Genomic DNA, 18,479 nt, shown 5'->3' with positions numbered 1-18,479 from the left:
TGAGGTATTTTATTACCATCTTTATATATGAGGACATAAGGTTCGGAGTTTAAAGGCCAGAGCTTAAGAAAAGGGGTGACACCACTCAGTTCTGCACCCCTCACAGCCATGGTGCCCTTGAGTCACCTATCCTTCTGCTAGAGTGATTGACCTTACATTCTGAGCCCTGGGAAGGCACAAAGATTGTGCTCTGCTCATTCCTTTATTGCCCAAGCCTTTCCAGCAGATAGTTTCTACTAAATAAATGATTGTTGGGTGAATGAATATTTGATTCTACCCCGAGCTTCTTTTTATAGTCCCAGCTCAGTCAATCATATCCACCACCGAGATGATTGGAGAAATCTAGGATATTATCTCCATGAAAAATGCCACATCCCTACCTCTGGGCTTCTCTTAGACTTGAGCTGGCACAGAGTGACTGCCCACGGACAGCTCTAAGTCAAGCTACACTAACCCAACTCTGGTATTCTCTTCCCTCAAGAATATTTCTCTTGTCCACAGGCCTGACAGCTTTTTCATCTGTGCTTCAGGCATTTCTGATAAGATGTTTGTAGTTTTATAACAAGGTTTGTTTTTATTTTTTTTAAATAATTTTTAAAATTTTATTTCTGTTTATTTCCTTTTTTTCCCCCTGGGAGGTCTCTTCTGATGTTTTTGGCTTTTTTTGAGATGGAGTCTTTTTTTTTTTTTGAGACAGAGTCTCACTCTGTTGCCCGGGATAGAGTGCCATGGCATCAGCCTAGCTCACAGCAACCTCAAACTCCTGGGCTCAAGCAGTCCTTCTGCCTCAGCCTCCCAAGTAGCTGGGACTACAGGCGTGCGCCACCATGCCCAGTTAATTTTTTCTATATGTTTTTAGTTGTCCAGCTAATTTCTTTCTACTTTTTTAGTAGAGACGGGGTCTCGCTCTTGATCAGGCTGGTCTCAAACTCCTGAGCTCAAACAATCCGCCCACCTCGGCCTCCCAAAGTGCTAGGATTACAGGAGTGAGCCACCTCGCCCGGCCTGAGATGGAACCTTGCTATGTTGCACAGGCTGGTCTCCAACTTTTGGCTTTAAGTGATCCTCCCAAAGCACTGGGATTACAGGTGTGAACCACGTTCTTAAAAACAAGCAAACACAAACTCCAATCACTTTGGGTGAATATTTACCCTATAAATATTACTCTACTTTGGGGTTTGGATTACTAAATGCCTTGATATTCAGGTTTAAATGACTTAATATTTGGATTCTTGGTGATTTTTTTTCCATTTTTATCTGAATTCCTGGTGCTGTGTAAATCATCCTATGGATGGAATTAGAAATGGTTACATTTTCAGCTTTGGAAATAGTCATTGAACAGCTGATTGGAATATCTTACCTGTAATCGATGTAGCTGACTCTGGTATATCCATTCATGGTTCTGAGATTCAGGAAGAGAATGGACATGTAGCTCTTAAATGTTTGTGGAGCCAGTACTTTCATCCTTCTTTTCCAGACTTGGAATCCCAAACCGCCTGTTTGAGTTTTCTTAGCAGGCACAACTGAACAAGGTTTCTCCTGGGCGTTGCCTGGAGACTCAGGAAGCTGCCAGGGCCCCAGGCATGACTCTGGCCTCGGGGACCCTGTGGTTCAGGACTACTGGTCTTCAGCCAGTGTGATAGCTGCTCCACTGCTGTTTCAGTCTTTTCTAGGACAAACTTGCAGAGTTGGGGAGGACTAAGCTATAGGTAGTAGAAGGGCTGGTGCTCAATGTGACGTCCTGCTTCTCTTTTGGAAGCTGCATCCGCTGTAGTTAGCAATGATCAGCACAAGACCAAGACCGATCTATCCTTGTCTCTTCCTGATGGGAAGCTGCTATGAAAAAAATAGATTATGGGTGGGTGCATTTTGGAAACCTTTTGTTATTGTTGGTAACAATACTAAGAGACTTTTCTAAGGTTTTACATAGAAGGACACAACAGTGACAATAAAAGCTCCAATTTATTTGGGGGTTTACCATGTTCCACAAACTGTGCTAAAACTTTTTTTTTTTTTTTGAGACAGGGTCTGGCTCTGTTGCCCAGGCTGGAGTGCAGTGGTGTCATCACAGCTCACTGAGCCCACTTTAGCCTCCCAAAGTGCTAGGATCATAGGTGAGCCACCGTGCCCAGCCTGTGCTAACATATTTTCTTATTCTCATAACAATCCTGTGAGATAGGTTTTCGATTCTCTTAGCCATATTTTACTTAGGAGGAGACCAAAGCACTAGGTTAAGTAATTTATTCACAGTCCCACGATTGGCAAGGGGAGTGCTGGGATTGGAATTTGGCTCTATCTGGTCTCAAAGCCTGGCCTTCTCATGACTGGGATCTATTGTTTTGTTTTGTTTTGTTTTCTTTCTTTTTTTTTTTTTTTTGAGAAAGAGTCTTGCTCTGTTGCCCAAGCTGGAGTGCAGTGGCATCATCATAGTTCATCGCAACCTCAAACTCCTGGGCTCAAGTGATCCTCCTGCCTCAACCTCCCGAGTAGCTCAGACTACAGGCATGCGCCACCACTCCCAGCTAATTTTTTGATTTTTTGTAGAGACGGCGTCTTGCTCTTGCTCAGGCTAGTCCCAAACTCCTGGCTTCAAGCGATCCTACCACCTTGCCCTCCCAGAGTGCTAGGATTACAGGAGTGAGCCACTGTGCCCAGCCTATTGTCTCTTAATTGTAGAAACCCACCTCCTTCACATTTCAGGACCCTCCATATTGATGCTCCCACTGCCATTTTCCTCTTCCCCACTTGATCCATTCTACATGCCAAGGCCAGATTAGATTTTCCTAAAATATTGCTTTAATCCTTTTATTATTAATGCCTATGCAAAGCACCCTGTTGACTACAGGAGCAGGATAGCATTCAAACTATTCTCTTCTGATCCTCAGCTGCCCTCATCTTGCAAAATAACTCTTCTACAACTTCTGCACTCTGCAGTTGGGGAACATAAGAAATCCACAGCTAAAATTGGGACAGAGGGATGTAAACTTTGGATGAACCTATATAAAACATTATGAATATTTTCTACCTTCATTAAAATAAAGTATTAAAGGAAACATTTTAAATAAAGAGAGTATCAATGACATTTTTTACATCTTAAATTACTAATGGTGGCTAACGTACAATTAGATTCTCTTTGCCATCTGTTGCTTGCTAAAAACTTTAGTATGTCTTTCCAAGGAAATTTTAATGAGTGGCTCATTAAAAAAAAAGAAAATTTTTATTTTTTCCAGATATGTATGCTAAATTTTTTCTTGTCTGATTCTCTATTCAATCGTTTAATGTTGTTTTGATTGTAAGATGTATTAGGAGAGCCTCACATTTTGAACAAACTTGCTTTAAATACTCTTCCTGTTGAAGAAAAGGTATGAGGAAGTAGTCATGCTTTTTTCATTTGGTTTGTTATGGTTCAACCATTTTTCTCTGATTGTTACTAATGTCTCTTCCCAATAACCTAGTGATCATCCTCTGTGTTTACCAAAAATCATTTTAACAAAGCTACAGAAAAATTATGTTGAGAACAAATGCTGTGGCATATTTCGTGGTTTCAGGGTTTTTTCTTTGGGGGAGAAGGGTACTTTTTAATTTTTTTTTTTTTTGCCTGAGTTGAAAGTGGAGAGAACATGACATGTTTTACCTGACAAGGGGGACTGTCCTCTGCCTGTTCACTTCTTCTCTACCACATACCCTGGTTGAGACAGTTACCTTCCCAGCCACCACTGACAAGGAAAGTACCCACAGTTTGGTCCTTGCTGGACATGGGCATTCCTGCATTAGGGAGAAGGCCAAATCTTCCAGTTTCCTTCTAATCCCTAGGTGCTATGATCTGGTCCTTGCTGGCCTCTGTATCAGTAGTGATCTTGGCCATGTCATTCACTTACTTTTAGGCCTTAGTTTCCTCATCTGTGAAATCAGCATGTTTGTTCAGTCTATCTCACAGGTCTTTCATAGATCTAAAAGCATGTGGCCTTAGAAAGACACTGAATGAAAGTACAGCAAAATACTAACAATAGTTACATCTGGGTGTGGGTGGTTTTACTTCTTTCATTAAGTATTATTCCTGTAGGTACTTTCCAGATTGCCTGTAATTTATACAGTGGAAAAGCAAAACAACAGTAAACTCTATTCAAATAGGAATGATATGGAAGGTTGAGGCACTCTACCGGAGACACAGCTGTGCTCAGAGTCACTCAACCTTGGCTTTGTCCCCTCCCGGCAACTGGGGAGTGTTGTGGGTTTTGTATGGTCCACAGAATAAAGTGCACACAGGGTCCTGCTATATTTTATCACTCAGAGCAGCTTTTGCTGCACTACAAAGCTTGCCACTTGGCTGATGAAAAGTCTCTGTACAGCACACCCTTGAGTCTAGGCTGCTTTTTTTTTAATTAAAAAAGTTTTTTGGTTTGATTGTTTTGGGTTTTTTGTTTGTTTTGTTGCTAGTCAAGAAGTCTGGGCTTCTTTACCTTACTAACTAGCTGCGTAACCTGGGGCAAGTCAACCTCTGGGCCTCATTTGTTCAAAAAAGTGTGTGTGGGGGGGGTGGGCTATCAGATGATCTAAAATTCGACAGTTGTATGATTCAGTGTCACCTGAGGACAAGTTGAAAAATAGTCTTAGACACCTAAGCACCACCACCCTTTATCCCCAGGACCACCCTGGGCCCTCCCACTCACATCTGCCCTGGAAGGTTAAACCCAGGCCCAGTGGCCCTAGTGGCTGTGCAGACTGAGTGCCAGACTGAGACCATGACATGTTTTACCTGACTTACCTCTCGGCAAGTCCATCTTCTTCCCTACAACGGGGAAGCCCAGCCCCTTTCTGCAACCACAGAGAACTCCATCAATGTTTAATTCCAGTCACAATAACCTGAAGCAGACTGTCAGCATCTCCTGGCAGCACTCCAGCTCTGGGAAAAAGAAAAAAAAATGGGAGAAGAAATGTACTTATGTTCAGCTGCAATTTACTCAGCAGAGTGATTAATCAATTAATTATTCCATTCATTGAACTATTCAAAAGCATTTTTGAGTGTTTACCATATGCCTCCCTGTATTGTTGGAGGGCTTGAGCAGCTAGAGCCGGAAGGCTTGGAGTGAAATGAGATCTGGAGGCCTGACAGAGACACGTTTACAAAAGGGCCCGATGCCAGCCTCGGAACTGGGGAAACGGCCACCGTCCCGCCTCGCACCCCCAGACACCCGCAAAGCTGAGGAGTTCTGGGCTGTCTGTCCCCTCCCTTGACTGCTAATCCTCTGGTTTGTCTTTCTCACATGAATCTTCTACACAGGCAATAGGAATGATCATTTTAAAGTGAAAAATCTACCTAAAGCTCTTTGTTGTTTCAAAGTCTTAAGGTTTCCCTTCCCTTTAAGGAAAAGGTTCTTCTCATAGGTAGAGAGGGCCCAGCATGAAGTGGGTCTCAGCCACCTCTTCTGCCTCCTTCCTCTCCCTGCTTCTGGCTTCAGACTTCCCTTTTTGGGGACCAAATTGTGAGCCATTCCCAGGCACATGAACACCATTCCTGCTCTTCACCACTTTGCTGGGTCCCTTCCCCCAATTGGCCTCCCAAGTGTACCTTAAACAAACCACCGCCACCAACAGCCAGAAAGCCTGGCTAGGGCATCTTTATCCTCTGAGATTCCCCTCAGACCCTCAGAAAGCTCCTCTGACCTTATTAACCCACTTCCTGCATGTCTCTACCCGCTCACCCCCTTGTAATAAGTACCTGCTTATTTTTGTGTCTTCTTCCACACATTGCAAGCCCAACAGGGCTGTCCTTACTTATATTTGTAACTCCAGTGCCAGGCATAGACAGGTTTGAATTAAAGTGAGCCCTCAATATGTGTTGGTCGGGAAGTAGAATTACACGTCTGGGTCTACAATGGCTTTTGGTTTGGAGAGAAGAAGGCAAACTGTCTATACCTCTGTATCCAGAAGATAAGCAGAGAACCTGAGATTTTAGAGCAGCAAACGGGTCAGAAAGCCAGACCAGCCCAGTACCTCCCTTGCATTTCACCTGGCTGTACTATGTCAGGGTGAGAAAATGCTTATTTGCCTTTTAAGTGCCTGCAACTCTCTAAAAAAATGTGATTACTGCATGCCCAGGCCAGATTCTTCTTAAATTCTCTGCAATCAGGGGTAGAAAAACCATTCAATTCTTCCCATGTTTCTTGTTTCATTTAAGAACAGAGCTGGAAATGTCCTTCCATCAACGCGCACCACACACATTGTGAGGGTCGGGTAAAAGAAGGTATTTGGAGCATTTAGCATGTCTGGCCTGTAGTAAGTGCTCAGTAAATGCTGCTCTTATTACTGTTGTTGTTATTAATGAGCTGAGCCAGCATTTTTATTGTGGCTTTTCTCCAAGATGCTGCTCTGGACTTGGGGATTTCCAGTTTTATAGGGAGAGACCCCGGTCATCTCTGGGACGCGAAGTCTGTTCACCATGGCAGACATTTGCCTGATTCCAAAGCTCTCTGTTCCTGGGTGGAGCTATTAGAGAAATTATTATCTGAACCGGCTTCCTGATATACTCTCCCTGCTGGGAAGAAGCTTCTTGAGTTTATGGGACTTGGCTAGATGCTAATGAAGACAGGCGAATCCCATTCTTTTCAGTGATTTCATTTTCACCATCTTGAGTAACAAGGCCTTCTCTCTTCGTTTCATCCCATTTTGGATATTCAAATCTATCTGCACTGACTTCTTTAAAATCTCAGTTTAGCCATTTGGATATATATTTTGTGTGTTTTCTCTGTTCATGAATGTTACAGACAAATGTAAGGGTGATTAGGGGTGGTACCACCCTTCTACCTTGGGGACAGTGCAAATATTATGAGCTGATTTTATGTTGAAGAGGTCAAGTTAAAAAAAAAAACCAGCCGAGCTCATTCTTCCCCCTTGTCAACTGGTATCATTAGCCACTTCCCAACTACCAAAGGCTACAAAGTCTCCCAGGTTTGGGATCCAGGCCTCAGCCTGATTCTCCACTCACGCAAGTCTCTTCAACAATCTCCACTTGGAGATGGTTGTTAGCAGCCATAGAAAACTCCCTGAAATTAAACTGAGTTATGCTCTTGGCTGAAAACAGTCTTACTCTATCAGGGAAGATTGTTCTCGGCAGATGAATGCTCCTGAGAGTTACTCTGCCCTGGCAGCAAGAGCAGCTAAGTGTATCTATCTAGTAGACCAAGGTGGGAGCAGAATTTGTGCTCAGGCCTTCACTACATAGAAGCTGAAGTACTCTGTCCTGGATAATCACTCCAAGAATACTCCATGCTTGGGGGCAGGCATGCGGCAGCAGCATGAATCCAGTCTCAAAGACAGGAAATGGACATGGCATTGGTATAGGCCTATACCTATAGGGCTATCAACTTACATTTAGGTTAAAATTCCAAAGCAAGCCTCTCGAATGGTGCCATGCTTTGGAATGGCAACCTAAACTGCATGAAAAAGCAGCAAAATATTTCAGTGGTAGGTGTTACACAGAAATAGCTTTATTGAGGTACAATTAATATATAACAAATTACACATACATAAAGGGTACATTTTAATAAGTTTTGACAGATGTATACACTCACAAAACTGTCAACATACTCAAGATAATGAACATATTCATCGCTCCCAAAGGTTTCCCCACACACTTTTGTAACCCATTCTTCCTGCCTGTTCCCACCCTTCATCCACCACCACACTCTCAGTCATGTCCCAAGGACACCATGGATCTGTTCCTATAGGTCAGTTTGTATTTCATCCATGCTTTTGCCTGGCTTTCAGGGTATAAATGCACCAGTTTGCCCATCACCTGCTGAAGGACATTTGGGTTGTTCCTAAATTTTGGCAATTTTGAAGAGAATGGCTATATTTATGTACAAGTCTTTGTATGGACAAATGTTTTAATTTCTCTTGGATCAGTGAGTAGGAGTGGAATGCCTGGCATATATACATAGTGTATGGTTAACTTTAAGTTAAAAAAAAATCACTCAACTGATTTCCAAAGTGGCTGTAATATTTTACATTGCCAACAGTAGTGTATGAAAGTTCCAGTTTTCTATATCCCCACCAATGCTTGATATAGTCTTTTTATTTTTATTATTATTTTTTTTCAAGACAGGATCTCGCTCTGTTGCCCAGGCTAGAGTGCAGTGGCATCATCATACCTCACTGCAGCCTCAAACTCCTGGGCTCAAGCAATCCTCCTGCCTCAGCTTCCCGAGTAGCTGGGACTAATCTTCCTGACAGAGTAAGACTGTTTTTCAGCCAAGACTATAACTCAACTTAATTTCAGGGAGTTCTCCAAAGCTGCTAACACCATAGTCCAAATGGAGATTGTTGAATAGACTTGCATGGGTGGAGAATCAGGCTGAGGCCTGGATCCTAAATTTGGGAGACTTTCTAGATTATCAGGTAATCTTTAAATTTTCTGTAGAGACAGGGTCTCACTATGTTGCCCAGGCTAGTTTCAAGCTCCTGGCCTCAGGTGATCCTCCCACCTCGACCACCCAAAGTGCTAGGATTTCGCTAGGATTTCAGGTGTGAGCTACTGCACCTGGCCAGTCTTTTTATATTTTAGCTATTCTAATAAATGTGCAATGGTATCTCATTGTGGGTTTAATTTGTATTTCCCTAGTGGCCAATGATTTGAACATGTTTTCATGTGCTATTTGCCATCCACATATCTTCTTTGGTGAAGTGTTTGTCCAAATCTTTTGCTTATTTTTTTTAAATTGGGTAGTTAACTTCTTATTATTGAATTTTGTGAGTTAAAAAATATACATGTAAAAGTGTGTGTATACATTTATATATTTTTTCTGTATATAAATCCTTTTTCAGATATATGATTTACAAATATTTTCTCCCAGTCTGTGGCTTGACTTTTCATTCTCTTAACATGCCACTGATGGCCAAAAGTTACTAATTTTGATGAAGTACAATTTATAATTTTTTTAATTTATGGATTGCTTTGGTTTTCTAAGACATCTTTGATTAAGGCAAGATCAATAGATTTTTCTCCTGTGATTTCTTCTAGAAGTATCCTAGTTTTAGGTTTTACATTTAGAGGTAATTTTTGTGTATGGTATGAGGTAAGGATCTAAATTATTCTTTTTGCATGTGGATATTGAAGTGTTCCAGCACCATTTGTTGAAAAGATGATCCTTTTCCTAAGCTGCCTTTGCATATTTGTTGAAAATCAACTGATGTCTGTATATATGTACGGGTCTGTTGGGCTTTTATTCTGTTCTATTGATCTGTTTGTATTTATAGCAAGATCATATTGCCTTGATTATTGTAGCTTTACAATAAAGTCTTCTTTTAAATTTTATTTTTATTTATTTTTATTTTTTTAAATGTGTCGAGGGCTGACTTTGAATAGATCACAGTGAGGGAGCTGCTCTGCTACGTACAAAACCCTGACCCAACAATAAAGTCTTGCAGTCTTAAAAATTCATATTTTGAAGTCCTTTAAAATATAAATTTTTAAAATCAGCTTGTCAATTTCTACCAAAAAAGCCTGCTGGGATTTTGATTGGGATTGTGTTGAATTTAACAATATAGAGTCTTCCAATTGATGAATAAATATATTTCTCCATTTATTTCAGTCTTCTTTGATTTCTCTCATCAATGTTTTATTAGTTTTCAGTGTACATCCTTTATTTTGTTTTGTTTTTTTGAGACAGTCTCACTCTGTCGCCCAGGCTAGAATGCCATGGCATCAGCCTAGCTCACAGCAACCTCAACCTCCTGGGCTCAAGCAATCCTCCTGCCTCAGCCTCCCAAGTAGTTGGGACTATAGGCATATGCCACCATGCCCGGCTAATTTTTTCTATTTTTCAGTAGAGACAGGGTCTCCCTCTTGTCAGGCTGGTCTCAAACTCCTGGGCTCAAAGAATCCTCCTGCCTCAGCCTCCCAGAGTGCTGGGGTTACGGGTGTGCACCACCTTGCCTGGCCTCAGTGTACATCCTTTGCACATTTTTTGTCAGATTTATCCCACCATGATTCATATGTTTTTGTGATATTATAAATATTATTTTTAAAATTTCAAATTCCAATTGTTCATTGTTTAAATGTAGAAATACAATGTTGGGGTTTTTTTCTTAGATATGGGTTTCACTCTGTCTCCCAGACTAGAGTGCAATGGTACAATCACAGCTCACTGTAGCCTCAAACTCCTGGGCTCAAACGATTCTCCTGCCTCACCCTCCCAAGTAGCTGGGACTACAGATGCATGCCACCACACATGGCTAATTTTTAAAAATTATTTATTTTTTGTAGAGATAGGGTCTTGCTACATTGCCAAGCTGGTCTTGAACTCCTGGGCTCCAGTGATCCTCCCACCTCAGCCTCCCAAAGCCCTGGCATTATAGGCATGAACTACCACGCCTGGCCTACAATTTTTTGGGGGGTGGGTGGGGGCGGGGGGGTTGTGGTGTTTCTTTTATTCATTCAGCTAATTTACATCTTTTAAATGGGGCATTAAAACCATTTACATTCAATGTTTCTTTTTTTTATTTCAGCATATAATGGGGATACAAATGTTTAGGTTACATATATTGCCTTTGCCCGACCTGAGTCAGAGTTTCAAGTGTGTCCATCCCCCAGACAGTGCACACCGCACCCATTAGGTGTGTATATACCCATCCCCTCCTCCCCCCCCACCTGCCCAACACCCAGTGAATGTTACTACTATATGTGCACTTAAGTGTTGGTCAGTTAAGTCAGTTAATACAAATTTGATGGTGAGTACATGCGGTGCTTGTTTTTCCATTCTTGTGATACTTTACCTAGTAGAATGGGCTCCAGCTCTATCCAGGATAATATAAGAGGTGCTACATCACCATTGTTTTTTGTGGCTGAGTAGAATTCCATGGTATACATATACCACATTTTATTAATCCACTCATGTATAGATGGGCACTTGGGTTGTTTCCACATCTTTGCAATTGTGAATTGTGCTGCTATAAACATTCTAGTGCAGATGTCTTTTTTATAGAATGTCTTTTGTACTTTTAGGTAGATATCCAGTAATGGGATTGCTGGATCAAATGGTAGTTCTACTTGTAGCTCTTTGAGGTATTTCCATATTACTTTCCACAGAGGTTGTACTAGTTTGCAGTCCCATACAATTGTTTTTGAATACTGATATTGAATCCTACAGTTTTGGTAAATTTGTATTAATTCTATTAGCTTTTTTATAGATTCCATCAGATTTTCTACATAGATGATCATGTCATCTACAAATAGAGATGGTTTTACTTTTTTCTTTGCTTTACTACTTTGTTCTTTTTAATTATTAATTTTTCAGGCCTTATTGCCCTGTCTGGAACATCCAGTGCACTGCTGAATACATGTGGTGAGAGTAGACATTCTTGCTTTGTGCCTGATCTTAGGGAGAAAGCATCCAGTCTCTCACCACTAAGTACAATGTTAGTTCTATGTTTTTCATAGATGTCCTTTTTCAGGTTGAGGAGGTACCCTTCGATTCCTAGTTTGCTGAGAGGTTTTTTTAGGAATGGATGATGGGATTTGTCAAATGCTTTTTCTGCATCTATTGAGATGGTTTTTTTTTTCTTGAGTCTGCTAATAAATAATTACAGTGATTGACTTGCAAATGTTCTTTTGTTTTTTTATTTTTTTTTTTCACTTTTTTTTTTCTTGTATTTTTTTTTTTGTTCCTGGTGCAAGTTAGAAGACAAACTTGAAAATGTTAAACCAACTTTACACTCATGGGATAAACCCCACTTGGTTATGATGTATTATCTTTTTAAAATATTGGTGTATTTTATTAGTTAAGAATTTCTGCACCTATGTTCATGAGGAATATTAATATTGGTCAACAGTCTTAACTCCTTGTAATGTCTTAGTCTGCTTTGGATAACAGAGTAATGCTGGCCTCATAGAATATGCTGAGAAGTGTTCCTTCCTTTTTGATTCTCTGGAAGTGTTTGTGTAGAATTACCATTATTTATTTCTTCAATGTTGTGTAGAATTCAAGAATGAATTCTTACTAGTGTAGGAAAAAACTATGAAAGACTGAAATGAACCAAAAAGATTACTGGGTGTATTCTGTCTAGCTCATGCGTCTAGGCTATCTCAGCCTTTCTTTGTTTTTAAGCTGTTTGATAAATCTGTAAATTGTAGAAAACTGATAATAATGCAAATGTTCTTGTCCATAGAAATGCAAATTAATTGTGTCTGGTGGAATGCAATTTATTTTTGCCCTGTGGATAGACCTATCTTGCATATATTATAAAGTCATTTTATATTATTGTCTATTCTTTATCTTTTGAATCAGTTGTAACATCTTACTGATTCCCTCATTAGTTAATGTGTTAAATAAAATCTTTGACATGAGTACATTTTATAATTAAAAAGGAATTATAATTTTACCTTTAAAATTATCTTTCAAAACAGGAAGGATAAAAATTCACCGCACAGGCTTGTTTATTCTAAGTGTTATCAGGTGGGTTAGTTGGTAATGACACATAAGGTCATTTACTGCAGACAGCGAGATGATGATATTCAGAGAAAAGTTATTTTAAGATTAAAGAGAAGATTGGAAATTGTTTTCTCATCTCTAAAAAGAGGCATTTGGATAGATAATTTCTAAGATCCTTTCCCATTCTAACCATCCAACTCCAACCCAGTGATTTCATGGTGAATTTATTTCAATTTCCAGAGTTGCGTTTCATTATTTGTTAAATGGGATAATGACACCTTCTGTATACATCTCAGAAAATCAAATAAGATAATAGATATGAAATGTTAAAAGTGCCATATAAGTCTAAGGGTTTATTATCTATGCCTCATGGAAAGCAAAGATAAATGAGATGTTCCTAATTCCCTCATTTTGGTTAGTAGTTTAAATTCTGTAATCTGTGTAATCTTCTAGGAAATATGAATGAGTTGATTTGAATTAATCTTTTTTTCCCATTGAAGAATTATCACTGGCCGGACGCGGTGGCTCACGCTTGTAATTCTAGCACTCTGGGAGGCCGAGGTGGGAGGATAGCTCGAGGTCAGGAGTTTGAGACCAGCCGGAGCAAGAGCGAGACCCCGTCTCTACTAAAAATAGAAAGAAATGATTTAGACAGCTAAAAATCTATACAGAAAAAATTAACTGGGCATGGTGGTGCGTGCCTGTAGTCCCAGCTACTCGGGAGGCTGAGGCAGGAGTATCGCTTGAGCCCAGGAGTTTGAGGTTGCTGAGAGCTGGGCTGATGCCACGGCACTCTAGCCCGGGCAACAAGAGTGAGACTCTGTCTCAAAAAAAAAAAAAGAAAAAAGAATTAACATTATCTTAAAATCCTATTAATAGAATGATATTACAATTTAAAGCTGGAGACTCTGAAACAGATCCCATGTCTCTGGTCTGCTCTCAAATGTGGAGGCTGCACAGACAGTGAGATACGGCCATTCTCACTTCTATTCTGTCATTGTCTGGTAAGGTTTACAGACTTCTCAAAAAAGCTGCAAGTCTCACATTTCTCATGGCCACGCTGCCCATGGGCCAGGATGCTCCTCCATGAGTGATCTTCCCACCCTCCCCAGCCACTTCCTTACTGTGCCTCATTCTCCAGTCACCTCCTGTAGGAGTGTCAGGATATCCAGCTGGAGTGGAGTATAGGATCTATGCAGCAGTGTGCAGGGGTGCAAGTCCTGGGAGGGAAAACACACTCGTGGGTGAGGCAGGCTCTGCGTGTTGGTACTGCCCAATCACTGTTCTGCTGGACTTCCTGATCCAGCCAGCAATCCTGCCATAAATGAAAGGCAGAATTTGAAGACTATTCAGAGGATAAGTGGGTGTGGATAGCTGAGACTACCTAGGTCACTTTTCTCTAGTGAAAAAAGACTGAATTTATGATCTAGCATATGTTATTAATAGCTGAGGTCATGTATATATGATCTTAACCTTTTTGAGCCTGTTTTATTATCCTTAAAATGAAATTAGATTGGGTGATATTTAAGTTTTTTCCAATCTAAAGTTTAGAAAATAAGTTTATGACATAGAAGAAAAATAAGAAGTGTGTCATATATTTTCATGTGTCTATCAATCTATCCATCCATTTATTCATTAACTCTGTAAGTATTTTTTGTGGGAAACGTATTATGTAAGCTACTGAAACAATGTCTAAGAGGTAGCCCTGCTTTCAGGATGTTACAGAAATCTTTCTCCTGCCAGGGTGTGTTTGGGGGGAAGAGGGGCCTGAGAAGGAAGCCTTGAAGGGTCTTTACTAGCCAGTGCTAGAGGAACTGTTAATCAATTAATTAATTAATTATCAATCAGCAAATGGTATCCAGTGGGGAAGTGTGGCTTAGCTTCCAAATGCTAATTATTGGCCCCTTTATGGAGCCGAGACAGGGCAAATCATTGCAGGATCCCAGATGAGTTGGCACACAGACATCGCGAGGAGGCTGCGATTCTCATTTGTATCAGCATGCTTGCCAGTTTTTATCTAGTGAGATTAATTAGAACTTTTAGAAGTGCAAGTTAGAGCCATAAAATATTAACAGTCATGTCATTGATAATCTGTAAGTGTACTGAAATAGCCCAGGGTGATTTTAGGGTATGGTTGCTTTCACTGGTATTTGGAGGTTTAGTTTTCTAATTTCTTTCAAAGAAAGGTTCCTCAGTGTCCTGCTCAGTGGCTCTGGATATTCACCAAACTGATCTTTGACATTCAGCTTCCCTTGCTCTGCGAGTTCATGCATTCATCTCCCTCATCCCTCTCATGCTTTCCAGAAAATGTAATGTTATCGTGGTGTCTTTGTCATATGCCTCCATTTGGAATCCCAGCTGTGACATCTGCAGGAAAACTGCCTGGCTCAAAGTTCCCAGGGGTTCCTCCCATTATTACCATGACCTCTGATGCTCCATTAAGTGAAACTCTGATAACTAAATGCTCTGTGAAAGTGATGTTCAGAAAGGACAGGTTCACTTGCCTTACATCTTTGCACAACCTATTTCCCAAATGTTCCTAGCTAGTAACTATTGTTGATCCTTGAACTTAAACTTCTAGAGGGAAAGATCCATGTCTACTTTGAACAAGTTGCACAATTCCAGGGACAGTGACAAGTGCAAATGGTGGGTTGATGTTTCTTCCATTCACAATTGCAGGATTATGGATTTACATTCAAAGAAATGCATAATATTAGAATTTTGAGATGATCTAGTTGAAATTTCTTATGTTCAGATGAACTATCTCAGACCCTGAACTCTTACAATGTCCTGCTGGTGAAAAGCAGAACCCCTGAGGTGCTTCCCACTACTGTGCTGCCTTCCAAAGGACAGCGAGACCTGGACGTAATAGAACCCAAAGGCTAATGTGAACTACTTCAGCTCTGTCATGGGAGTGGGCATCTGTCACGTTTGGGGCTTCCCATCACTCTCTAGATGCCTTTCTCCAGTTGGACAAATCCCTGTGTTAGGAAATCTGCCTCCCCTACCAAGAAGTGTGAACTCAGACTCCTAGCCTTGTTGTCAGGAGACGTGGGCACCCTTCCCAGGTCACACCCGTCAGACACATCTGTGTTAGGCTTTGACTTGACAGTGACTAGATGATGGAACAGGTTCTGTGAGGGGATTCCGCTTCGTTAGTGCTGGTGGTAGCAGTGACTCTGGTTTCTGGGGGAAGCAGTGGTGGCAAGAGTGACATCCTGACGGCATCCATGTTGTATGCAATTATGCTGGCAGGGAAGTCAAGCTCCCAGCATTGAGGTCTCAGTAGAGGCTGTGATTATGGTGTGGCTTTGTGAGTTGCCTCACAAAGCTCAGCCTCAAAGCCTTTCCTCTCACCCTCTCAATGAGTCTGGGAGTTACCTAAGGTCTCTAGAAAATCCTTTGTAGCTTCTGTCTTTTTCTGCTTAAATTAGCCATGAGGGATTCTGTTTTGTTTTTGGTAATTAAACACACTGACCCTTACATATTAGTACCAGGAGTGGTGACTAACAATAGACCTTCAAGAAAATGGGGATCTAAAGTTTGTTATCTGAAATGAGTGGGTCTGAAGACAGTGAGAATGCAGGCAGTGTGAAAGGGGGGCTCTGGCAGCTCATGGCACCAGTGGCAGGGCTGTTAGTTCAATGAGGACTTGGTCGTTAACTGGAATGCCATTATCTGTTGAAGGCAAAGCTTTAGGAGAAATGAATAGCTACAGCTATCATGGAATATGATAGAAACAAGAAGATCAACTCTGTGGGGCTGTTTGGCTCCTTTTAAATACTTTTGAGACAAAAAGAGAGAGATTATAAACTCAAAGTCTTATATTTTGGCTTATGATATTTTCAAAGAATCAGGGAATTTCTGACTATTCTGAATGTGAAGCTCCAAAAATTGCAGCTTGGGCTGCCAGGTCTCCGCAGCTTTGTTTTCTGTCTTACGTTCATGACCTTATTATCGTGGGCTAAGAACTGTTATTACATGAACATTAGAATTCTGATCAGGAAAGAGTAGGATCCTATGACTTGGAATGGGGCCACTTGGAGAGATTCGGATGACCTGGAGCTTGCTGAACCGCCCACCCCACTGAGCGTCACTTCCAGCAGAAGCCGGCCCTCTCCACTGCCTGATGGAGCTTAGAGATCCTGTGATAGACTCACAAGTCACATGCAAAAGGCAGTTGGTCCTTCTCATGCTAAGCTCTCTCCCACTTACTGTCTCTAAACTGGTAGATTCCAGGTTATCTCTAATTGAGTTGGTTTTTATTACTTGCAACCAGAGTCTAACCAATATAGCTGCCACTTCAGGCTTCTGCTGCAACTTGGCTCTGCTGTCAAAATAGAACACAACAAAACAAAACCCTGCTACCTCTCCTTTCCCCTGGTCTTCCTATTTTGGATTAGCAAGTGGTGGAGGGTAGGGCAGAACAATTGGCTATAATAAGAAATAACATACATAAATGGCTACAAGGCTATTGTCCTACCCAGGGTCCATCTTGGGAAATCATGTGTGCCTATTTTCCTTTGCATCTTCAACTATACATGGGCATTCTTTATTTACTACATTCCTTATCTCCTGTGGCAAGACTTCCTGCACATATCTCACGTGGAGTTCTTACTCCATAAGCAAGTAAATTTGTCCCTGTGCAGTTTCTGGATTTGTTTGTGGAAACTTTAAGGAAGATAACCATGAAAATTCTGATACAAATCTGATGTCCTGGGAGTTGTGATAATGAGAGTGACTATGAATATTTTTTCTAGTTCTGGAAGGACCTATGGAGGGTGTGGCTTTCAGCAAGCTTGTGGGACTGGCTCAGAGACCCTGCAGCTGTGCGTGAGGTCCCAGGATTAGAATCTGCTTCTGAAACTGACTTTCAATATATTTTTTGGTTTTTAGTATGCATCTAAATGTCCACATGCTTGGTTCAGTACTGTTTAAAAGGGGAAAAACCCTGGAAATAGCCTAACCGTCTCCAGTAGGAGAAAGGCTGCATTTACTATGGTACATCTAGAGACCATATGGAAATCTAGGCATTAGGCAGATGTCAGAACCTTGGGTAACCGAATTTAAAAAATATTTGTCAAAAGCAAAATGGCTCAAACACATCATTTTAAATGGCTGCACAATATCTGATTATATGGATGTACAGTATTGTAACTTATCCAATGTTCTATTTTTAAATAGTAAAGTTGTCTTTAATTATATTTGCTATTATAAATAATAATTTAATGATCTTTTTTTTTTTTTGTCACAGGGTCTTACTCTGTCACCCAGGCTGTAGTGCAGCGGTATCACCATAGCTCAAGCGATCCTCCTGCCTCAGCCTCCCGAGTAGCTGGGACTACAGGCATGAGTCACCATGCCCGGCTAATTTTATACATATATATATATATATATATATACATATATATATATATATATATTTAGTTCTCTACATAATTTCTTTCTATTTTTTGAGTAGAGACGGGGTCTTGCTTTTGCTCAGGCTGGTCTCGAACTTCTGAGCTCAAACGATCCACCCGCCTCGGCCTCCCAGAGTGCTAGGATTACAGGCGTGAGCCACCGTGCCTGACGTAAGTGATTTATTGTCTTTGGAAAATGACAGAGTCCCAAGGCTGCTATATATATAATCTTGTCAGATTTAACATCCTCAGGATATTTTGAGGATGTTTGTCTGAGATAAACCACCAAAGAGCAGGGCAAGTAAGAGTCTGGACTGAGTGAACACCTGTATACTGAATACACAAATGGTAAGTTTACCTGGGAGTCTTTTTTATTTTTGAGACAGAGTCTCACTCTGTTGCCCAGGCTAGAATGCCGTGGCGTCAGCCTAGCTCACAGCAACCTCAAACTCCTGGGCTCAAGCAATCCTCCTGCCTCAGCCGCCCAAGTAGCTGGGACTACAGGCATGCGCCATCATGCCCGGCTAATTTTTTTCTATGTATTTTTAGTTGGCCAGATAATTTCTTTCTATTTTTAGTAGAGACGGGGTCTCGCTCTTGCTCAGGCTGGTCTCGAACTCCTGAGCTCAAACGATCCGCCGGTCTCGGC

The 18,479-nt window shown here is 41.0% G+C and overlaps 1 protein-coding gene across 1 annotated transcript in view; it reads right to left on the bottom strand.

Annotated features, from left to right (window-relative positions):
- Window positions 1–1,801: 1,801 nt before the first annotated feature.
- Window positions 1,802–18,479, bottom strand: part of XRCC2 (X-ray repair cross complementing 2) — a 66,118-nt gene continuing 49,440 nt past the window's right edge. Inside the window, exons 3-4 of the mRNA XM_045564554.1 lie at window positions 4,766–4,903; window positions 1,802–1,836 (exon numbers count right to left, since the gene is read on the bottom strand). Coding sequence (XP_045420510.1) covers window positions 4,854–4,903 — 50 coding nt within the window. The 3' untranslated portion in view covers window positions 1,802–1,836; window positions 4,766–4,853. The remainder of the gene's footprint in view (window positions 1,837–4,765; window positions 4,904–18,479) is intronic.

The sequence above is a fragment of the Lemur catta genome, chromosome 11, assembly GCF_020740605.2.
Source record: "Lemur catta isolate mLemCat1 chromosome 11, mLemCat1.pri, whole genome shotgun sequence".
In the NCBI taxonomy this organism is placed as follows: domain Eukaryota; kingdom Metazoa; phylum Chordata; class Mammalia; order Primates; family Lemuridae; genus Lemur; species Lemur catta.
Note: the sequence above shows the minus strand (reverse complement) of the source record. Positions and strands in the feature narration are given on the sequence as shown.